The sequence below is a fragment of the Ambystoma mexicanum genome, chromosome 3p (genome assembly GCF_040938575.1).
Source record: "Ambystoma mexicanum isolate Mex_15411 chromosome 3p, UKY_AmexF1_1, whole genome shotgun sequence".
NCBI classification, from domain to species: domain Eukaryota; kingdom Metazoa; phylum Chordata; class Amphibia; order Caudata; family Ambystomatidae; genus Ambystoma; species Ambystoma mexicanum.
In genome coordinates this window covers 518,857,424-518,880,260 of record NC_090925.1, presented here as the reverse complement: position 1 = coordinate 518,880,260, position 22,837 = coordinate 518,857,424, and the positions used below count along the sequence as shown (strand labels likewise).

Sequence of the window (22,837 nt, the reverse complement as noted above, 5' to 3'; positions counted from 1 at the left end):
AGCTTCCTTCATGGCTTCAGCGTTTGCTTGTCTCAGAATGAGGGGCACATTCGGATAAAAATGTTTGGCAAAATGAAATCGTTCTGACCCAGAGGGCTTTGCGAGGAAGACGACGATGATGATGCAGAAGCTTGAGCTTTCCCAAATAGGGTAGCTGTCACCGCAATGGTGGAATGTGCCAGAGGCTGACCCATTAAACAGAGTATCGCTTAGTAGCAAAACTGTAGCGAATGTCCACCTTCTAGGCAACTGGCAGAACGGATGCTGGTCTTTACCACAGCTTGATAGCCACCCTGTCACACCTGTCAGAAAGCATATACCAGATTTCTCTGCCAATTTCATCTACTGCACAGAGGAAATTGCCTCCTGATCTGTCTGAGGTATTTCTGGTACCAGAATATCCAGATACTGCATCAGGCCTTTAATTCGGTCATGAAAAACCTTCACAGACATGGGCACCTACTCCAAGTCATATGTGGAGACATCCATGTCTTCCTGGTCCTTCCCTGGCAGGACAGGTAGAAATTGAGGCTGGGGTGGAGGTGGAGGTGGGGTATTTGGCAATGGAGGCTGTAGAGGCATTGGCATAGAAGTTGGGGGCAAAAGAGTTGGTAAAGGGCATAACTCTAAAGGGTTGGTGGTAAAGGCACAAACGGGTGTGATTAGGGGTGGAACCTATGTTAGGCAGAATCATGTGCAGTTCCCTTGGGGACCACTGCAAAAATATTAAGACCACAGGAGTAAGCAGTAAACCCAATAGGTAGTAGTCTGCACCACCCAGATTTACCTGGTAGCTGTGGCTGAGCAGTCAGACTTCTTTCAAGAAGAGTAAAGCAGTATACAGAGTATACACAATAGGGCCAAAAACACAGTGGAACAAGCAAACACTGACCAGAGCTTTGCATCAAAAGTATATAATTATTTATTTAAAACACACATTAGGTAATACACTAACACTCTAAATCAAAAGCAAGACCAAACACAGTCATATAAAGTATAAACGCCTCCCTTAAAAACTATTAGACAAGTCAGAGTTGAAATACCACTATTTGTTAAAACAGATGTAAGCGCGTAACCTAGATGGCACTCCAGTTAGGTTAAAGGGAGAAAAAGGCAGAGCATAAAAATAAAACAGTTCCCAACACTTTAATAAATCCAAAGCAAGTCAGTGAAGGCAGTATACACTGTAGAGCCAAAGTTCATGGGCCAGACCGACTTTAAAAGGGGCAAAGCGAAATGTGCCCAGGATCACACGGTTTAAAATGCACTAAAAGTCTTTGCAGAGTGTTCAAAAGAGGTTGGGGTGGTTCAAGAAGTAAAGTTAGAAGGTCTGGAGCCAACCCAGTTGGAAAGCCAAGGATTTAAGGGTCACCTTTAGCAATCCGAAGAAAGGGAGGCCAGGTGGAACACAGTACCTTAAAGAGAGAGGAAGCTCCAGCGGCGGCAGTTGTTCCTGGCAGTGGATGCTAGTCGTGGATTCGACCAGTGGAAGAGAAGATCTCGTCGAGGAGGAACCTTGTAGTCATTGCACTGCCCAGGGAAGAGACCAGCCGCGGAGTTCGTCGGTAAAAGGTGTGTTCCTTTAATTCGCGGTCAAAGTGGTGAAGCTTGGCTATCCGGTTGCCGGGCTGCTTGGCACGGGCGAGTCGACCAAGAGACGTCTTTGGAAGGCGAAAGGGGCGAACTGGTTGATCCCACCAGCTCAGAGGGAGAAGACTCTTCCAGCAGAAGATCTCCTCTTGTCGTTGGGAAAGTGGTGAGGTCGTTGCAGCAGGGCTCCACCGGTGGTGTCAACGTTGCAGATGGCTCAGCTTCTTCTCTCTTCATAGGTCCTGTGGCGACTTCTGAAGTTCCAGTCCCAAAAGCCCTGCTTTTATGCAGGAAAAACCCCCATTCAACAGCCTAGCTGTCACTCAAACATGGTAAGTGGTGAGCCGAGTGGCTCACCACTGGGCCAATCAGAATAGAGTGTGACTTGAGTTGCTAAGGCAACGCAGTCCAGGGTGCCAATTCCCCTCCCCACACATCCTGTGGAACCCAGACAGGGTGGCACCATTTGGAGAGCTTCTGTGGAGAAGCCTGCCAAAAAGTGGAACAAAGGGCTCGACCTTGGTCAGAGTTACAGAGACGGACACGAACGCCATTTTAGAAAAGAGTTCTGGCAAAAAGACCCAACCGTGAATTTAATATTAAATAAATAAACCGGCGGTATCTTTAACATTGCACCAAAAAGTGGTGCGTTTAAAATCAATGGGAAAATCCCATAGGAAATATTCTGGTGGAATATTTTGCGTGGTAACCACTGCCACCAGCCAGAAACTCGACAAGGGGGGACTGGACAGTGCCCCCTTGAAAACAGACCCATGGGCAATATAATTAACCCCTTCCAGTACTTCCACAATATGATGGTTTGTACTGGTTCTGTTCACAACTTAAGACTAGTAAAGTCAATGGTGACTTTACATGCCCTAGGAGACAGTAGTCAGTCCCAGGGTATGGAGTCTATGTTTGGGGGTCACTATGACACCCCTTTGTTACTGCACTGAGGGTGCTGTGTAAGACATACACAATAAACAGATGATACCCTATGGAGTAAAAGACCCCATAGCCCAAAATCACACAAATAGTCAGAGACATATCTCAAATCATGCCGAAGAGTGGGAGTAAAAGAGTCTCACTCTTAGCAGGAGAAAGAAACAAACCCCAAAAATCCAGCAAAGCTGCTGGGGGACTCACTAGGTTTGCGAAATAAGTCTTAGGAGAATTCTCCCTAACAAGCTATGAACAAGACTGATCCCAATGCCCTAAGGACAGTGGAGTGAGGCTCACCAGAGGGCCCAATGGTGGCTGGGATCAGACTGGCAAGAGCATCTTCCACATAATGCCTTTGAAATAGTGACTCATGGGATTGGAATGCATTAGGTCCTGAAATCCCGATCTTCCCTCGAGGCGTGGTCATACCCCAAGCTTGAAGAAGGCACTGAGGAGCGCTTGGGGGCTCAAGAGCTTTGGGCATCAAAAGCAGCTGAGCTGCAGAGCCCGGCACTGGGAGACCAGTCCACTCTAGGTGAGAAGGGAGTAAGCAGAAACCTTTTGGAGCATCCTCGTCCGGTGGTGTCAGACTGCAAGAGAGGTATCAACCAGTGAGGGGCCTGAACCACATACCGTTACCATCGGGGAACAGTGTGCCATCGTATCCTGTCGTCGTGCTTCAGTGGTGAGGACCGAAGGGGTTGACGCGCAACCTTTGAAAGATTGGTTTGCGGAACCTGCCACAGCGCAAGTGCCATTTGTGGGCCCTCGGGGAAGGAAGTGGCAACAGGCACAGTTTGGGCCTCGTAACAAGTCCCAGTATGAAGCAAATTGCCCTCGGGAAAGTGCCCCCGGGTACAAGCCCTCACAGAGTCCACTCCCGGGAACATTTGTCAGGATGGAATGCAAAAGAGAAAAGATGCTTACCTACATTCCTCAAAGCAAAGAAGATCCTGAGGTGTTCTGAAGGACTGGCCTCGAAGATCTCCTCTGAGCGCATCAGCCAGGGATATAGTAAATTCAGCAAAAGTGTGCAATAGAGAACACAGGTATCCCAGTGGTGAAGAATCCAAGCACTTCAAGCACAGTGTGAGTCCGGAACTAAGAATGATCTATGACACCCGGGCACACAGAAAAACCTGATTAAACCAGCATACAGGGAGAAGGAACTGATGTCAGTATATAGTGTATTTTATGCTTGTAGGCAAAGATAAGTGACCCAGTGAATTAAACACAAAGCAAGCCAAAAATCACCAACAGGGCTAAAATGTGCACAATTACAGCTTTCCCCAATTGCTCTTTTTCTTTCTTTTTTGACACTAACAAATTTCAGTTTGTATACTGGTGCTCCTCGGGTTATAGTTGTCTTTATTGCGATTCGAAACTAAACTGAGCATAGGCAAATACATGTTTCTGAGCTAGGAAAGGATTCCCGTTTTTCACAAGAACGCCAGTTCTTTTCTGGTTACATTGCCGTTTTAAACTGTTCTACAACCCAACTCTATGATTGCATTAAAAGTAATTATATAATCAAGTGGTGAAAATGCAGTGCATAAGGTTCAGGTCATTCTTTATAAGGTTAATTAAATTAGATATACATCGGATTACAGGGATGACAATTGTAAAAATCTAGGTCATGACAAGATGCAATGTCTCCTGTAAACAGCTCAATCTTCCTAGTGTGGTAGTGATAAAGTAGTGGTTTCAATGTACACATTGTAGACTTCTTTAGTGATCAGCACAGAACGTTCAGGAGATTTTTTCCCTTCTGCCACATGGCGTGTGATCGCTTGAAACTGGTGTACCCTAAGCTGTGGCTAAAGCATCTCAGAGCGATCTTTGACTATGCTTTCAGAGTTAACCCTTCAATGACTTGGCTCAACAAGTTGTAAAAGGCTTTTCATTATCAGAAATCAGTCATTTGTCACTTGGAATCCAAGCACTTTTTGTGGTCTATGACAGTCCCCCAGAAATTGTCAGTCACTTGCTCTCTCTTCTAAGGAAATGTGGCATTCCTTTCGGTCATGTATGTGCTACTGATATGAATGGCGAAATATGTGACCTCTTGTATGAGGAATGGGGCATTGTGGGATGAGGTAAATGTCGGTCATTCTAAAGCCCCACATGGTCGACTTCCAAAAGTAAAAAAGCGTAACTGTATTAAGATAACATTTCTTGACCTATTCACTAGATGATATTTGCAAAGTATGTGCAAGACAAATCCACACTTCCAAGCAGACTGGCTTCTGACCAGTCTTCACTCTGTAGACAAAGACCAGACACACACAAAATGCAAGCAACGATGTGGCAGCTTCCTGATGACAATGCCCACAATCTGTTGGCCATACCAAACAACCCTTAGTCAAGAGAACAAGACAAACGTTTTCTTCAGAAACGCTTGAGCATGATTTGTAGCAGGAACATTCAGAGTGATGAATGTCTGTCTGACTAGCATGGTATTCCAACCACAGCATGTTTTTGAAACTCATCTACAAGGTTAAAAGTTGAAGAGGTTGAGGGTCCTAGCAACTGTACCTAAAAAGTAATAATTTCAAAAGAGTTATAACATGATACATTTTGGCAAATATAGTGTCAAAACAAGGTAGGTTTAGAAACTAGGGCCACCTCCGGACTCAGCAGCAAAAGGAAATCTTCAGCATATGGATTTCATTGGTAGCACTTACCCTTTAAGTAGTGCCTGGTCCTCCATGCCTCTTGCTTACCACCTGGTAGCCAGGTTGTCTCTGCAACATGCGTTTCATGCACTACTTGTACAGTAACTGAATCTGGCAGTGGGGCACTAACAGAGCAGCCAGTACTACTTTCTCAAGCGCCAGACTTACAAGTTCTATCACCATCAATGATATCAATATTCAAAATTACATCAATAAAGGCATCTCAAGGGAAAACTTAATACATTGCTCTTTGTTGCAAAGCCATGTGGGCATAACTGATCTGTGGAAGCCATCAAACGTCTTCCCAGGCACACCGCTGCACTTCTATCAAGGCCAGTGTGTGCAACTATGCCACAAGGCAAGATCAGCACATTTGGCATAGCCACAACCCTTGATACTTCCCCATTTGATATTACTTACACTGACAGGCAGATCGAGAGGGTTGAGAGGCTTCTCCTGATGGTAAAGTCAAGGGAGGATAGCACAAATAGAAGCAGAGAGCAGTGTTAGGCAAGACGATGGGGATTAAACAGTACAGTTTGCCAGCAGAGGAAGGGTTTACAAGCATAGTTAATTTTGAGACATTGTTATGCATTATCATCATGCAAGTACATTTGCTTCTTAGGTCCTCTCTATTAAGAGGCATATGAATTGGACAAAAAAAAGTTGCACAAAACAAAATATCTTGCAATCACTCAAAATAGGCATACAAAAGGGAAACCCTACCGCAGGAGACCTCTACAACATTACAATAATCATAAGGGCTTCCACATATCATCAACAGAACTTGGTGTAGACACGCTCCAACTTGTCATCGCTGACAAGTACGAAAGCCTTGGTAAACACCAACAGTCATTATGAAAGAGAAGGCCCCTGCAGTCAGAGTTCCCAATCTTCCTCATACAAAAGAAAGCTACCTGTCCACAGCAAAAGGGAAAGGGACTACTCTAATGTTACAAGAAGTACATTATATCCATCCCAAACCGTTATCAAATCAAAGAAATCCCTACTCGCCATTTTGATTGTAATGGGGTGCATAATCTGGTCATGCGATTAAATGAGGGCCCCCACCAATCACAAATGGTAGGAAACCAACAACTACATTACTGTTGTCATGAGAGGATGTTAAGCCCCTTTACTAACCTAAGAGAAAGAAAAGCAACTCTGCAAATCATATATGGAGGCCAACATCCCCAAACCACCATTTTGTAGAGGAAAGGTCAATAACTATCAGAATGAGAAGGAACGACCCTACAAAACTTACCATGAAGGGTCCTGGCACAGTACCTCACATGATTAAGAAGGGCCCCTCAACTGTCTTCATCATGAGAGTACAAGTAATTCATCATCTTGTATGAAAGGGGGGCAAACTGTTGCACCATTAGGATCATGAAAGGAGAGCGGCTTTCTACTAGAACCATGGTGACAGGAATGTTATGTTACTTCCTCACCATTAACAGCATGCAGAGAAGACTATCTCAAAGCATAACAGTAAGGTGTGTAATCAAGCACTATATTGTACATCAACCGAGTGTAAACTCATCCACCCTTGACACATCCCACCACCCCCACCACATTATTTTTGGCAGATCTTGAAGCACCCTCCGTGCAAGGGTCCACCAAAAAAAACCTATAAAAAAATAATCAAAACAGTACAAATAATACTAAATACGTTGAAGGCACTCTAAGGTGCTAGCAATCTGTGCTCTGATGGTGAAAAAAGTGTGCACTTCTTAAGGATTGAAATTTATATAAGCCTGAATCCCCCCCTCCCCCACCTGTATAGACACTTCGAAGACATGCCAGAGTTACTTAACAAGTGAGCTTTTTTCCACTTGCAGGGTCCCCAACTTCACAGGTGCTTTGGTTGTTAATCCTCAAGTATTGGTTAATGGTGAACGGTTCCTCATTACATGATATCATTATGAAATAAAAGCATCCTTTGACCACCATTTAACAAGTCAGGGTACACCCCTGTCAATCCCTACTCTGCAAGACAATCAAACCACCATCTGTTTCAGGGAGGGGAAAATAATTATGTACCTCATGAATAAGCATACAATAACCATTGTTTAATGGAGATGAGTTTCCATGTGATGGATGAGATTCGAGCCATGAACATCCAGACAAAACTCCACTTCAAGAAATCCTTCACGACTGTGCATGCACGAGACGCTCATGTGTCCTTCTGCGGCTCGTGTCCTGGGCCCTCTCTCGAGTGAGTGAAGAGAACCGGCGGACCCCTCCCTGGACCTCGCCGACGCTGAAACGAGAGACCACTTGGGCCCGGCCCCCACCCCTCTCCTCGGTGCCGGCTATGGATCCACAACGAAATCTTCCACCGCTGCATCGGTGTGAGGAGAGACGGAGGTGGGGTACCCTGCGGGAGAGTGGCCCTGCCCGCACACATTACCCACGGAGGCCGACAACACTGAGAACAGCAGAAAAGTGCAGCACTACGCGGCCAGGCACTACCACTGACAACATATGACCCAGGGACTCAGGACCTGGTCATGAACCCCGCCAGCCGGACCATAAAGATAACCAGTGAGGAGTGGATTTGGCAAATGAGGGATACAGCAGGCGAGGGACTGGGGGCCGGCAGCATTTACCCCCACCCACAACGCAGAAAGCATAACGCGGCGCAAAGCCTGACTTACACATACAAGGAGCAGGATGGGACAGGTGACTGGTCTCCAGTACCACGGCAGAGCACTACGGGCGGGGGGCAGGGCCCTGAACTACACAAGACTTGCGCCCGGACAAGGGACAGAACCCCTCCACACACCACGGGAAACACCGGGGCCAGGTAGGGGGTGGGGGGCATAGCATTATGGAGGGAGTGCAGAACTTGCTCAGGGGAAGACTGATCCCTGCAACTGACCAGCTTGGGATCACCAGTATCCAACATCACGCTCTTGGTCCCCCCAGCGGGTGGGGCTGGACGAGTCCCGTGGCGGGGGCCTCCCCACCACCACAATCCGGGAAGGAACATGGCAATAGCCAGTCAAGAAGGAACAGGCGCTGAGAAGGAGATCGCGCACCAGCTATACAGGTCAGCAAATACCCATCACACGAGGACAAAGCGGAATAGGCCCCAGGGAGGTTGAGAACAGCAGGAGGGGGCGAGGGGGGGAAATCAGGTATGTGCATCGCCACGATACAGTGGAACCAGGGGGTGGTGAGACACGGCCTGGCAGGAAAGGGCCAACTGCCCCCCCTCCCCCCAGGATACACAAAACTTAACTTCACAAAGGGCCCGACACAGACAACGAAATAGCACTAGTGGGCAAGTATTGGGTGCGGGTAACGCAGGGTATACGAAGGTGCAAGCATCACCACTGAGCAGGGGATAGGTTTTGGGCAATACTGGTCTCACACCAGAACAAGAGGCCAGAGACGGGGGCAAACAACAAGAAACACCAGACTCACAACACAGGTGCTCCATCGCGTGGAGAACACAGACCTAACCGGAGGCAAGCCCATTCCCAACACCCGAACAAGCTGCCCCCCCCCCCAAGCCTAAGGACCCGATCCCATTTCCTCACGGGGGCTGGGCAGGAGACACCTGACCGTGGGTCCCCTCTTTGACCACCGGAATCAGCACTGGGAGGCACACTTGGCGACGGACTACAGGAAGAACACCCTCCCATCGCACCATAGCCGGCAAGCACAATGATGAAAGACAAAGTCAAAAGACAGGTCCTCCAAAGCAAAATGGATCTCTATACGGTAGGGGCTACCCAAAGGACTGTGGCTCAAACTCCTGAAAATGGGGATACAGCGGAGCGGCACAGGACACAGACATCTCTCTCACTGATGTCATGAAGGCCATCATGGAATCGAGATCGTCCTCAGAAGGGAAAATATTCCGGCAAGATCTCCAGAACCTGTCCTCGAGGGTGGGAGGGATGAAGCAGAGGTTCTCGAGGTCAGAGGGCACTGTGCGGCAAATGGAGAAACAACTGGCCACAATCACCCAAAAGGTGGCCCAACTGGAAAGTCGCGCAGAGGATGAGGGACGGGCAAGACGATATAAACATACAGATCCTAAGGATCCCTAAATAGGAGGAGGGACCCAGTGTCAAGCTCTTTCTTGAAGACTGGCTCACAGAGGCATTTTCCCCCAAGAAACTCTCCAAGTTCTATTCCATTGAGCGCGCTTAGAGGATCCAGGCAGGACGCCCAGTCCCTGGCGCACCACCACAGACAATTATCGCAAAATTCCTGAATGTGCGCGACAGGGACGCCATTCTCCAGATGGGCTGTGCCACCTGCCCCATCACCTATAATGGCTACCAAATTGGCTTGTACCCAGACTATACTAGAGAAGTGCAGAAGGCCCGACAATCCTTTGATTCTGTCAAAAAGAAGCTACAATCTTGGTCAATAAAATATGCACTGTTCTTTCCGGCACGTCTGAAAGTACACCAGATAGGGGTCACCCACCTATTCTATTCTATTTGCCTAAAGAGGGCTGGAAATGGCTGGAGTCCCAGATCCTGAACGGAGCCGAGCTGCAACGATCCCCAAGAGGACTACCAGAACGGAAGCCAAGGACAAAGGACAGCTCATTCCCCGACGCAACAGAACCCTCAAGACCCCGAATCACCGGCACCATTGCCCAACGGAGAGTGCGCAGTGGGGAACGGATGAATACTGCCACCATAAATCAGGTCATGGCACTGGATTGGCTGATCAAGGGGACACTGCATTGGCGGCCACTGCCGGACGATGTGGGACTAACTGCAGTCGTGGGAAGGACCCCATAATACCCACCAATGTTCAGTTTTGATGTCCTGCGGCCAGTTGGCGCCCAGTTCAGGCTACAGATGCTTCTGGTTAGGGGGGGTACAGGGAGGGTTGTGGGGACTTGTGGCCTCGCAAGAAGCCACAAAGCACAGCGGTCCGTGTTAGGCCGCGTCTCAACAGGGGAGACTCCGAAGCTGTATTGGAGCTGAAGGGACAGATTTTTGGGGACCTGGGGTTGTTGTTGCTGTTCTTTTTTCTTATTGTGCTACGAGAAGTTACGACAGGCCGCACTGGGTTGAGAAAGATGGGCTTGGGGGGAAGAGAATGTGGGACGCCCTGGCCCCAAGCTGCGAAAGGCCCTGGCTACATTAACTTGGGAGGAAGGAGCCGAAAACTAGGCACCGAGATACAGAGGGGCCCACTAGTGTACAGAACACTAGAATACACTGAATAGACCCCTCCAACACACTGCCAACATACTCTGCGGCACCAATGACACATGAGGAACGCTTAACCCTGCTTACATGGAACGTCAACGGTCTGGGCTCCAGTATTAAGTGGCGGTTGGTGCTCCAGTATCTGAATAGGTACTCACCAGACATTGCCCTGCTTACAGAGACACATCTCATGGGTATGGAATGCAGTTTCTTTCGAAGATCGAATTACTCGACCGCCTTCCGCGCAGGATTCTCTAGAGGGGCAAGAGGGACGTTAATTCTCATACATAAAAGGGTCCCATTCCAACTGAGAGGTCTCCACATGTGGTCATAACCGGGGACATCGGAAGGGAGTTGTGGGGGATAGTGACAGTGTTCGCTCCTCCCCCGCTGACCCTCTAACTCCTTAATGATCTCCAAGAAGAGATGATGGGGAAACACGCAGACAACTGGGTGCTGGGGGTGATTTTAATGAGGTATGGACGTGATTCAGGGCAAAACGCACAGGGGCAATAGGAACCCAGATGGCCAGACAAAACTTAGCTCCTTGGCAACGGCGCTTGGGTGGGTGGATGCATGGCGAACTTTACACCCCACAGACCCTGGTTTCTCTTTCTTCTGCAGTGCGCACAAGTCTCTGTCCTGTACAGATTACTTTCTCGTCCCGCAGGACAGGACATGACACATAGGCTGGAGACAGCTACATACTTAGCCAGGGGTATCTCGGACCACTCCCCTTCGATTATGACCCTGAAGCAGTCCCGGAATAAGCCCATACCGACCTGCAGGCTCAATTCTTATTACCTGGGGATCCCCAAGGTGGCAGAGGGACCCACCCAAAAAACATCGGAATACTTCTCCCTGAATCAAAGCTCAGTAGACAGGTCAATAACACTGTAGGAGGAGTACAAAGCAGTACTCCAGGGGGAGGCCCTTTCTCTGGTGTCGGCCCACTGCCTGCAACAGGCCAGGGAAATTGAAAAGAGGGAGGAGGCTATGGCAAGAGCGGAGGAGGAATTCCTCGAGTCAGGATCACCAGACTCTAGGGAAGGAATGATAACAGCCCAAGGGGCTTCAAAGAACCAAGCGCTAGACAATGCCTGGACCGCCCACTGGACTGTGCGTAGTCATATATATGAGATGGGGGACAACGCTGGGAAAACCCTTACCTGGCTGGAAAGAAAGCATAGGAACAGAGGTCACGTAAGAGCCATACGGGGGACAGGGGGAGGGGGGATCTGCTCCTTAAAGATGAGGAGATAGTGGAGACATTCGCCACCTATTACGAAAATCTGTACTCCCCCGGGAACCCAGGCAAAACGGCGAAGGCCCACGCTACCTGGACTATGTCCCATTTCCCAAGTTCTCGGAGGCCCAAATTGGTAAACTAGAGGCCGAGGTCACGGAGGAGGAAGTCGCGGCAGCCCTATCCGACCTTCAAGCCGGGAAAACTCTAGGACCAAACGGCTTCCCGATAGAGACCTGGAAACGACTGTGAGAACCAATTGTGGGTCACATGCACCGCATGTTGCAAAGTGCCAGATCAGAAGGAAGCCCCCTCAGGATCCAAGACAAGCGACCATTGTGGTGATCCCGAAGCCAGGGAAACCACCGGATCTCTGTGCCTCCTATAGGACGCTCTCATTAATAAACGGGGAGGCCAAGGTTCTCGCCCGGATTCCGGCAAATAGAATGATGGGAGTTACTCACTCTTTGGTGCACCCGGACCAGTGCAGGTTAATGCCATTCAGGTCCACCAGGATGAATTTGCCGAGAGTGCACTTCACAATCGACCTGGCGACCGCGATCAGGGCCCCACTTGCCCTCCTAGCAGTAGACTTTGAAAAAGCCTTTGACTCGGTGGGATGGGCGGCCTTCTGGGAGATCATGGGTCGCAAGGGATTTGTGGATCATTATATGTCCTGGGTCAAATTTCTGTATGTTTCCCCCGAGGCGGTGGTACCGGTGAATGGAGTCTCCTCTAGGTCTTTCATATTGGGAAGGGGAACCAGACAGGGATGCCCCTTCTCCCCTCTACTGTTAACGCTGGCCATAGAACCGCTGGCGATTGGACTTAGGATGTCCAGGGAATGGTCAGGTTTTGAGTGGCCCTGGGGGTGGGGAGGACCACGTTTCACTCTACGCAGACGACTTAATCATTTATCTGAGTAACCCCCAGAATTCATGCCCGGCAGTAACTGCAATCCTCACGGGGCATGTACAGTTCCGCGGGCTTAAGGTGAACAAGCAAAAGACAATCTTTTTCCCCCTATGAGTCGGGAGTGGGGGTGTGGGGGGGGGGCTTGATGCGATCCCACCGCGATGTCCCTACTCGGTCGCCATACAGAGCTTTGTCTACCTGGGAATTCACGTGGGCCCTAAACCCGACAAATTCCTCAAGCTTAACTTGCACCCGGTGGTGAACAGGTTCAAAGCTGATGTGACACACTGGCAATCCCTCCCGCTAAACCGGATGGCTAGGGCGGCCCTGTTTAAAATGTTCACTCTTTCAAAATTCCTATATGTCCTGCAAAACGCACCGATTCGCGTGCCTCACTCAACCTTCACATCCATAGAAACTACCCTCTGTAAATTGTTATGGGGGAGGGGAAACAGCCCCGAATATCCCTCAAAACCCTTCAGCGTTCGGTATGGGAAGGAGGAATAGGTTTACCCTGCTTCCGGGCATATTACTAGGCTGCGATGCTGCGGGTGGTAAATGACTGGATGCACAGGAATCCGAAGCTTCCACATATTGGGGGAGAGGTTAGGAGCATGAGTGGATGGTCCCCCTCTTAGGGTCCTGTATGGACCGGACAGTGAGATGTCCAATGCATCCGGGATGGTACGTCAGGTCCGAACAGTCCGAGTAGAAGCTCTCTAGCATATCGGGTGGGGCGGAAGTCTGACACTGGACCAACCCCTATGGTATAACAGCTACATCCCAGAAGTTCTAACAATGGGTCACTTCACCAGACGGGAGACCCAAGGGATCAAGACCCTAGCCGATGTGATACAAGAGGGGTGACTATTGCCATTCAGGGAGATCCAGGAGAAACTTGCTCTGTCGCTGGGGATGCGTACAGACACCTACAACTTGCATGCCTTCACGACCCAATTCCCTACTATGGCAGACATTCCGAAGTGCTCCCCCTAGAAGCAAATGTCCTCCAAAGCAGGTTTACGACAAAACCCACATCAACACTTTATCAGGTGATTAAGGCCATTGGGGCCCGGAAATTATCTCTACTTCTGGAGTAGGTGGGAAAGGGTGGTGGGCCTGTTAGAATGGGTGGAGGCGTTAATGTTTCCACGGGAAATCGGCATAGATGCTAAACTTCGCCTGATACAATACAAGATATTACACCAGGCCTACCACTCTCGCACCGCAATGAAGAAAAGGAGGGTGGGGGGCGGGGGTAATAGAAGATTGGGAGTGCCTGCGCTGTCACAGGATGGAGGCGACCTCCATCCATATGATCTGGGAACGTGAGGTCATTCAAGATTTCTGGTACAAAATGAATAGGAGATTAAAGGGGTTTTGGGCTCTCTGGTTCTGCAAGTCCCCAAAATGGCATTGCTGGGGATATGGGGCAAGGTGGACTATAATAAATACGAGAAAATGTTCCTCTTGGTGGCACTAGGACTGGTTAAGAGACTCATTGCCTCCACGTGTGGGACCTCAGAAGGAGTAAGCTTAAACCGATGGACTAATGAAATGGATCACTGTGCGTCCCTCAAGAGGCACATCTATAATGAAAGGGGTTGTCCAGGGAAATTGCTGAAGGTCTAGGGGGAAGCGGGCGGGACCGATGAAATCGGCTACACCCTAAGTTCTTGGCTGGAAAGGCGCAGATGGTGGCGGGGTGAAACTTTATAAACCCTCAACTCTAAGTCCTCCCAATGGTACCACATACCTCTCTCCGCTACTCTACAGATGTGACAAAACAAATGTGTATCACGACCTGTCTTGTTTGATTGTATGTTTGGCCTGTTTTTCCTATTGGATCAGATAAAGTCTTGTATGCATATCCTGTACCATAAAGAAACCAATAAACAGTTATAAAAAAGAAAGAAAAAAGAAATCCCTTCACCATTATCAGAGGGAGGAGATCCAAGTTTTAAACAAAATAAGCTATACTATAACCATCAGGTGTAACTGTCTACCAACAGAATCATTTACAACAAAAACATCACCCTTCACCTTGGCTAATTCAATGCTTTATGGGCATGAGTAGATGATGAAGCCATAGAAAGTCAATCTCTAAAACAAAAAGATGGCTTGATGACTATCCATGACCACAGTATGCTGCCTCACAGTTGTCAATACTGATGACTGACCTAGTCTGCATTTTTCATCTTCCTTGCCCATCCTCCCATGACCAAAGCATTTTGATACGGCAGAGGGAGTGCTAAAAATAAAAAGTTGAAATAAAATAAATGGTCCCATACAAAAGTTCAGATTTATTTTGGGGAGAAAGGATAGCTCAGGGGAAACGCGTTTGACTTGGAAGCAATACAACGCAGCGCAACACAGTTTCAAATCCCAATCCCGTGCTTAGAAACCACTCGCTAGTATTAAGCGTGTTATAAAAGAACAATTAATTAGAATTATGAAAGAGGGTTAAAGCTCCCTCAACTCCCCCACCCGCATGATTTCACCATCCTCCTCAACTATAATCTATGCCATTATCACATGCAAAGGGGGAGGGTGAACTGGAATAGAGCTAGTGTTTTCACTTCCGGCTTTAAAAAACTGGCATAAAAACCTGATAAGTAATGTCTTTAAGAAAGTACAGCTGGAACATATGCTCAGAAAGGACATCATGATACATACACCCTTTATGACAGGACTTCATCTGCTTTGCACCTTGTATTATTGGGACATGCTTTAATAATAATACAACTCTAAAACAGAAGCCACTCCCATTCAGAGCTTCCACCAGTTAGCATTATGGAGAATCTTTAAATAGTTATAAGAGTCAGCTTAAATACAATGAAAGATTCAATGCATCAAGAATACAACGTTCTTCCTCTAATCTGCTATGGTGTACTTTTTAGTTTACGGTCGAGCGCAATAAGGTCCTTTCCTGCACTTCACTAACGAGCATGTACTTTACAAAGGTCTGCATATACTAACACTTGAATGCTTTTAAAACCACTCTTCCCTTCTGACAATTCACCAAGACAACTGCTCCCTTTATAAGCGCTGTACCTGCAACCAACAGGGCAGAGCAGGGTCGTTCAGCATGGCTTTGAAGATCAGAATCTTCTCACCTGTCACGCAATTGTGACTCATGTTTACAAAGTCCAAGTAACCTCTAGAAAGCGGACTACATTTACATGTGTTATGACTGATTTTCTATACTCTGGCCTGGTGGACAAGTGTATAGAAGGCCCACCTATATTGAGACCGGGACAACTCTGCAGAGCTGTATCCAAACCAGTTCAAGGTAGCAAGGCGCGTGGTTTAGGTTACGTCCCAAGAGGTGGTGAGCTTGTGCATACATGTCTTTATAACGACAAGATAAATAGTGACAAACTTTTTCTGTGACTAAAATAATGAACACATTTCTCTTATTTTGGCGGGTCCTACCCAAACCTCCTGTTGTCCCGACTTTACTACCCCCCACCCCCATTCTTTTTAATCCCTTACCCCACCCTCCACATATACTTTTATAAAAAAATACAACATTTTTGTAGTTATTTATGTTTCACTAAAGATGTTGGTCACTGTTTTAATTTTGGAATAAAAACTGTATACCGAGCTTGTAAAGGGGCCACAATGAGCATACACAGCAAAGCAGTCAATAAACACACTTGAACAAATAGACCTTATTTACTTATGTCTGTCGTCTGTGTATTATCAGTAAGCTGCTACAACTGAATCCTAGGAACCTGACACCCAGGACACCAAACAACCACCAAAGCCAGTAACTACTACCATAATCCCCTCCCCAGTTACCTGGACCCTTAGCCCAAATCCAGACACCCCACCCACTAACGTACAATACACCCCAGGACAGCCCTCCCGTTGTAAGAGGAACACCCATACCCAACTGACTGGATGCTTTTGAGGGTGTGTCTTTGTTCAGACAGAACAATTTAAGAGGATTAGAACCAACTGACAGAACAAAGTCCCACTGACCCAAGACCCATCTGACTGAATAAAGACACCCTCGAAAACAGCAAGACGGAACAATTTAAGAGGATTAAAATCAACAATAGCCTGGTACGAGGCACCACTATTGGAAAACTGCCCTATAGCCTAACACCCAGACCAACTCATCCCACCTAAAACCCAAAATAACCTGACGCAGACAAAGAGAAAATTAGCATGGTACAAATAACATGGATACCCAAGCTCAACCGCCGCCAGCAGACGACGCCTTCAATACAGAACACACCCTGCAAAATAATACTATCGATAGAACAAACATCGCAAGAGAAAAATCCTTCTACCTTACACCGTACCTCGCACCAAAGGACCTAGATATTTCAGCGGCACGGACATTTCCAGACGGATACAATATCCCCCACGAACAACGGAACAAAAGAAGAGGGGACCCAAGAAGAGAATGGGATGACCCAATTATCAAGCTCACAGACCGATTCAACGATGAAGCCGCCTCCACAGAACCTCTACCGCTCGGGGGCAACATAAAAGCGCCCCAACTGAACACCCACAAACCAAAACCGGGAACAACAAATAAACCAAATGACACCAAAATGATCCACTGCAATCTAATTAACGCAAGATCAATGTCCAAACATGACACTGAAATCTATGACCTCCTAAATGACGGAGACATCGACATCCTTTTCGTAACCGAAACATGGCAAGATGATAACTACAAGATCACCCTCAATAACTGCCTGCCCGATGCCTTCAAATGCATCTAAGTAAACGGGAATACCAAAAGAGGTGGATGACTGGCAATCATCCACAAGGAAAAACAAGGGGGGGGTTCTGGGAGTTTCTCTACTACCGGCCTATATCCCGGATTAGAGTCTCAACCAGAGTCTTTAGTTCCCTATCCTTTCACAGAAGAGAAATGTTTTCTGCATATCAGTCTTTGTCCTGCCCAAGGGCAGTCCAGCACCAAAATGCCTGGCAATTCTCTTCTGAACAAGAGTACCAAGAGTGGTTGGGCCTCGTCAGTGAGGTGGAGCTGTGCCTCACTAAGAACAGTGAGCAAGGGTTCCACGTCTGGATTACCCTAGTAACTTAGACTCTGGTTGAGACTCGAACCCGGGATATAGGCCGGTAGTAGAGAAACTCCCAGAACCCTCTTGTTTTTAATCATCCACAAGGAACACCTGGAAATCAAAGTGGAAGACCCATTAAACATCAACAAATGTGAATCCTTAATCATAAGCCTATCAACAAATCCTAGAACAAACCTGAAATTCATACTGGTATACAGACCACCAATTTACGATGCAGCCTTCATAGACAACTTCATAGAAGCAATCACCAACCTAGCTATTGAGCGTTACCACCTGATTATGCTTGGAGACTTCAACATCTGGTTCGATGATGAAACCACAACCTCTCAATCTACTACCAGCCAACTAGCAACAATGGAACTACATCAGCTGGTCAAAGGAGCAACCCACGCGGCAGGACATACACTGGACGCAATCTTCGCCAACAGAAAACTAATTACCATGGCACCACCGATTCAGTTCCTCTAGAGCAACCACCTCATTATCCCCTTTGTAATCACAATGCCCTCCCCAATAACCAAAAAACAAGAAAAACTACTGATCATCATGAAAAGAAACTTGAAAACCATAACTTCACGGAACGACTGGAGATCACCAAACCACAAACAACCATGGGCGAAGCTGATCAAGACACTAAAATAGATATACTTCACAACTGGATCATCACAACAATCAACAAGATCGCAAAAGAAAAACCTTTCAATCCATCCCGCAGAAGTGCAATGGCCAAATAGTTCACCCCACTACTAGGCGCCATGAAAAGGAAAAAACAAAAACTAGAACTAGAATGGAGGATCAATAAAGACTGCGGAAATAAATTCAAACTTCAACAACATACCCATTCATCCAAAAAGGAAATACAAATAGCAAAAAGGAAATACTACGACAACAGAATCCTCAAAGCACCAAACACCCAAAAACAACTATTTAAAATCATTAAAAAAATAAAAAACCCACCTGGCTGCAACAAAGATCCAATACCATCGAATAAACTATGCAGTGACCTCGCAGACCACTTCAAAAATAAAATCATGACCATCCAACAGACCATACAAAACAGACCATGCAACCACAACACTGAAGACTTTCACTGATGCAAGGAACAACAGAACAAACTCTGTAACTTCCCACAAATATCAGTGGGGACTCATCAAACTTGAAAATCAAAGCAACAAATCGGGCTCCCCACGGATCCCTGCCCATCTGACATCTACAAATCAATCTCTCACAAGGAACACCAATGGAATACTACATGAAAGTCCTAAACCAATAAATCTCAACAGGGAGAATGCCTCATGCCTTCAAATCAGCATACATCAAACCATTCCTCAAGAATACAACAGGAAACATAGAGGACCTCTCCAACTACAGAGCCTTCTCCAACATCCCCTACCCAGCCAAACTCCTGGAAACGCACATATATAGAACAACCCAATAATATATTGAAGAACACTGCCTATTAAACCAGCCACAAGTAGGCATCAGAACGATGGGAGGAACAGAAACAGCACTTAATTCAATCTGCAAAGATCTAAAGGCAAACGCAGACTCCAACAACAGCACAGCTGCAATACTTTTAGACCTCTCTGCGGCATTTCGACACAGTTAACCACAACATCCTCATCATGAGACTGGAAGAATTTGGAATCACTGACAACGTCTTACTTTGGATCAGATCCGTCCTAACAAACATTTGGATCAGATCCTTCCTAACAAACAGGACAGAATCAATATGGGTCAAGCCTTACAAATCAAGCCCACCAGAATCGTCATGCTGAGTCCCACAAGGATCATCCTTCTCACCACTACTATTCAACATCTGCCTGTCACAGCTAATTAAAATCATTGAAAGACATGGCCTCACCAGTTACAACTAAGCCAACGAGACACAAATCTACAAAATACAAGACTCACATGAAGTCAACTCAACAGTAGAGAACTGCCTTCGTGAAATATACAACTGGATGAACTGAAACTACCTCAAACTCAACCCAGGCAAAACAGAAATAACGATCATCACAAAAAACGGAGAAGACAACCTCTACATCCCATGGCCAACTGAACTTGGGGAAACCCCAACCCCATCATCGATAGTAAAAAACCTGGGAGTCCTGATGGACAACTAACTCACTCTAGAGCCACAAGTAAACGCCGTAATCAAGAAATCTTTCTTTCTCCTGCGATCGGCTAAAAGGATCCTACCATTCCTCTCATTCACCAACAATACAACTACCGTCATCGCCCTCATCATGACCAGAATAGACTATGCCAACAGCCGATATCTAGGCATGCCTGATCGACTCCTAAATAAACTCCAACGCATACAAAAAGCAGCGGGCAGACTTCTCCTTAAACTACCTCGAAGAGAACGCATCACACCAGCGCTGAAAACGCTTCACTGGCTACCCATCAAACAGCGGAACAAGTTCAAATCACCAAGCAATTCACGACCAAGGTGCAGAGTTCCTCAGAAGAAAACTAAACGTACATCACACTATAAGGCCACACAGATTCAGCAGCGACATCAGTTTGGAACCCAAATCATACAACAAGAGAAAACATGGAGGATCCACTTTTTCTCACCTCGCCCCAAAAACCTGGAACAAACTACCAAAGAACATACGGAACACAAGAGAGCACCTACAATTTAGGAAACTCCTCAAATCATGGCTCTTCACCCCATAACCCGAAAGAACGCCCATAAGGACATACAAAGCGGAACTAGGCTGAGAAGAACAACCTATCCCGATTCCCTAAGTCATCAACCTTATAAAATTAAGAATGTACAGATCTACAACTTATCAATTAAAAGACAAACCACACCGAATCATACCAAAGAACACCACAAAGATCAATCGTAAGGGAAAGCAAGGTATAACCTAGCAATAGCACCTGGCCCACCTCGTAAACACGGGCAGCAATGGACAACTGACAGTAAATAGATAGGAAGGAGTGGGGAATGATAATATAACACCACTACCTAAGCTGGGATAATGCGCACCCTCCTGGGTGTACTAAGCTCAATAACTTAGCTGGAGGCCAGCCTGACCCAGAAACTAGACAGGAAAGAGAAGAATATACCTACCCAAAGGACTTCCGACAGTAAATAGAAAGGAGCTGGTGAATGATAATATAACACCACTATCGAACTAGCGATAATCCTCGACCAACCGGGGGTACTGTCATGGCCACTAACCAACGGCCCTTATTTCCTCCTTCCAAAGAGTCCAAATGGACCCTGTCCTCATAAGAAAGTGTTCTCTGCACACTTGGGGTCCAAGGCACGTGTATCCAGGCCGGGCGTGGCCATTAGAAAGCATTGGGAGGCACGTGCAATCATCTATGGGAGTGGTGGGATGGGGCCACAAGGCGGAGCTAAAGAGGAGTGGCTAGGGCCAGACTATTTAAACCGGCTTCACCCACATGTTGAGGCTTCGGGTTAATCTGCTGTATGCAGCCTAACGCTTACCGCCGTCTGAAGCTCTTACCTGTCTCCAGCTCTGCATCTTCTGATTGCAGCTTCACATCTTCGGCGCGCACCTTACCTGGATCCAGCTATACCATCGCTCGGAGAGCATCCAATCTCGATCCGGCATCCGCAATGCGCACCTTACCTGAAGCCAGCCATACCACCACTTGAAGTACTACGAGCTTCACGTCAGTATCTTCAGCGCGCACCTTACCGGTCTCCTCGAATCCATCTTGTGCTGTGCACCTCTTCCTCACCTGTCAGAGTCTTCATTCACGCAGAAGTCTTCTTCTTGTCAGTCATCCACACGGTTTTTCCATCTTGCAGCTGCAAACAGCTTCCCGGATAGCCGCTCTCCATCTTCCGACGCCAGGCCGTCCCTGCAAGAAATAAGGACAGCACAAGGTTAGAAACTGCAAAAACATTTAACGCTTGCCTGCGCAACACCTAATCCTTGCGTTTCATTTAGAAACCCCACTTACCTTCTAGTGGGGTCCGCTCCATTCCTTTCTGACACCGCGTGGGTACACTGTCAGCAACGCGACTCAGCGGAGCCATCTTCAACACCTATTGGGGAAAAAAAGACATTATTAAGAATATGGACAATAATAATTGGGAAAGACTTTCCATTAGCATAAGGACAATAATCATTGTTATCAACGCTTACCTCCCACGAGGATTGGTCGCAGCCGGTCTGGGCCATTACGCATACGGACAAGTGAAGCAACTGGGTCCATCTATGGCGCCCCTGCTGAAGAGAAGCAGGACGGAGAGCTCATCTTTGCAAAATAATAGGTGAGAGCCTATGGGAAAACGTTTGCGCATCTCATTCTGGCACGAGGGGTTCGAGGGGGATCGCAATTCAGTCACAGCATTCTCACTGCCTCTTACCTTCCCCCAAGGGCATTGCCAGCAACCTGACCCGACCAAATCGCCGCAGCTGGGGGTAAAGCAAGATCCAGGGAAGCCAAATCCCGGAAGGGCTCCAACCGTGCCCCAACGTCCCTGCAGAGACCAGGTGAGCGTAACAGGTTCTAAGCCCAATAAATTTGCTAGAAACCAGCCATGGTATCGCCCCAGAAACTAGAGAGTCAGTAAAGCAAGAGAAAGAATATACCTACCCAGTATGACAACCTGATACATAAAACAAACTAGAAGGATTATGAGACACAACCCACTAACCAAAACTCACATTTCTGCATACTTAATTCACACAAAATCCCACACAACCACCTCTCTCACAGCAAACCGTACGAACTTCACCACACCAACAAACAATCAACACATAGATCACAACAGCACTTGAGGACTCGCTTCGATCCTATATGCACACCCAAACTCAGCGCATGGCGAAAACCGAAATGAAGCTGCCAACAGTACACCACCTCTCACTTTCCAACCCCCTCTTCACCCACCCCCCATCTTTTTGTTTACAGATCCGCTTGAGCGCCTGGAGACCAACTCCGTTGGTGATAGTGCGCTATATAAATAACATTAACATGGCCAAAATAACAGTGAAAAATCACTACTAACAGGTAATATCACACAACACTAAAACTAAATACATATATACAATTACTGGTGTTGGGCAAAATACATATCAAACCGCCTAAATGCCTGCCTTGGCGCCTAGATGCCCATGGGCTTTGCACGCTCCCAACAAATGTACTAGTAAATAAATAAACCCGTGAAAGGAAAGTTACAGATTAGTATTAGCACTGCATGTCCACAGAGAAACAACC

The 22,837-nt window shown here is 47.2% G+C and overlaps 1 protein-coding gene across 5 annotated transcripts in view; it reads right to left on the bottom strand.

Moving 5' to 3' along the window:
- The window catches only part of ELMO2 (engulfment and cell motility 2), a 1,054,165-nt gene that overhangs the window by 389,278 nt on the left and 642,050 nt on the right, over positions 1 to 22,837 (bottom strand). For 4 of the 5 annotated variants that reach the window (XM_069651200.1, XM_069651199.1, XM_069651201.1 and 1 more), the window contains exon 10: positions 5,628 to 5,663. The exons of the other annotated variant lie outside the window; for it this stretch is intronic. In XM_069651200.1, coding sequence (XP_069507301.1) covers positions 5,628 to 5,663 — 36 coding nt within the window. The remainder of the gene's footprint in view (positions 1 to 5,627; positions 5,664 to 22,837) is intronic. 5 annotated transcript variants of the gene reach the window in all.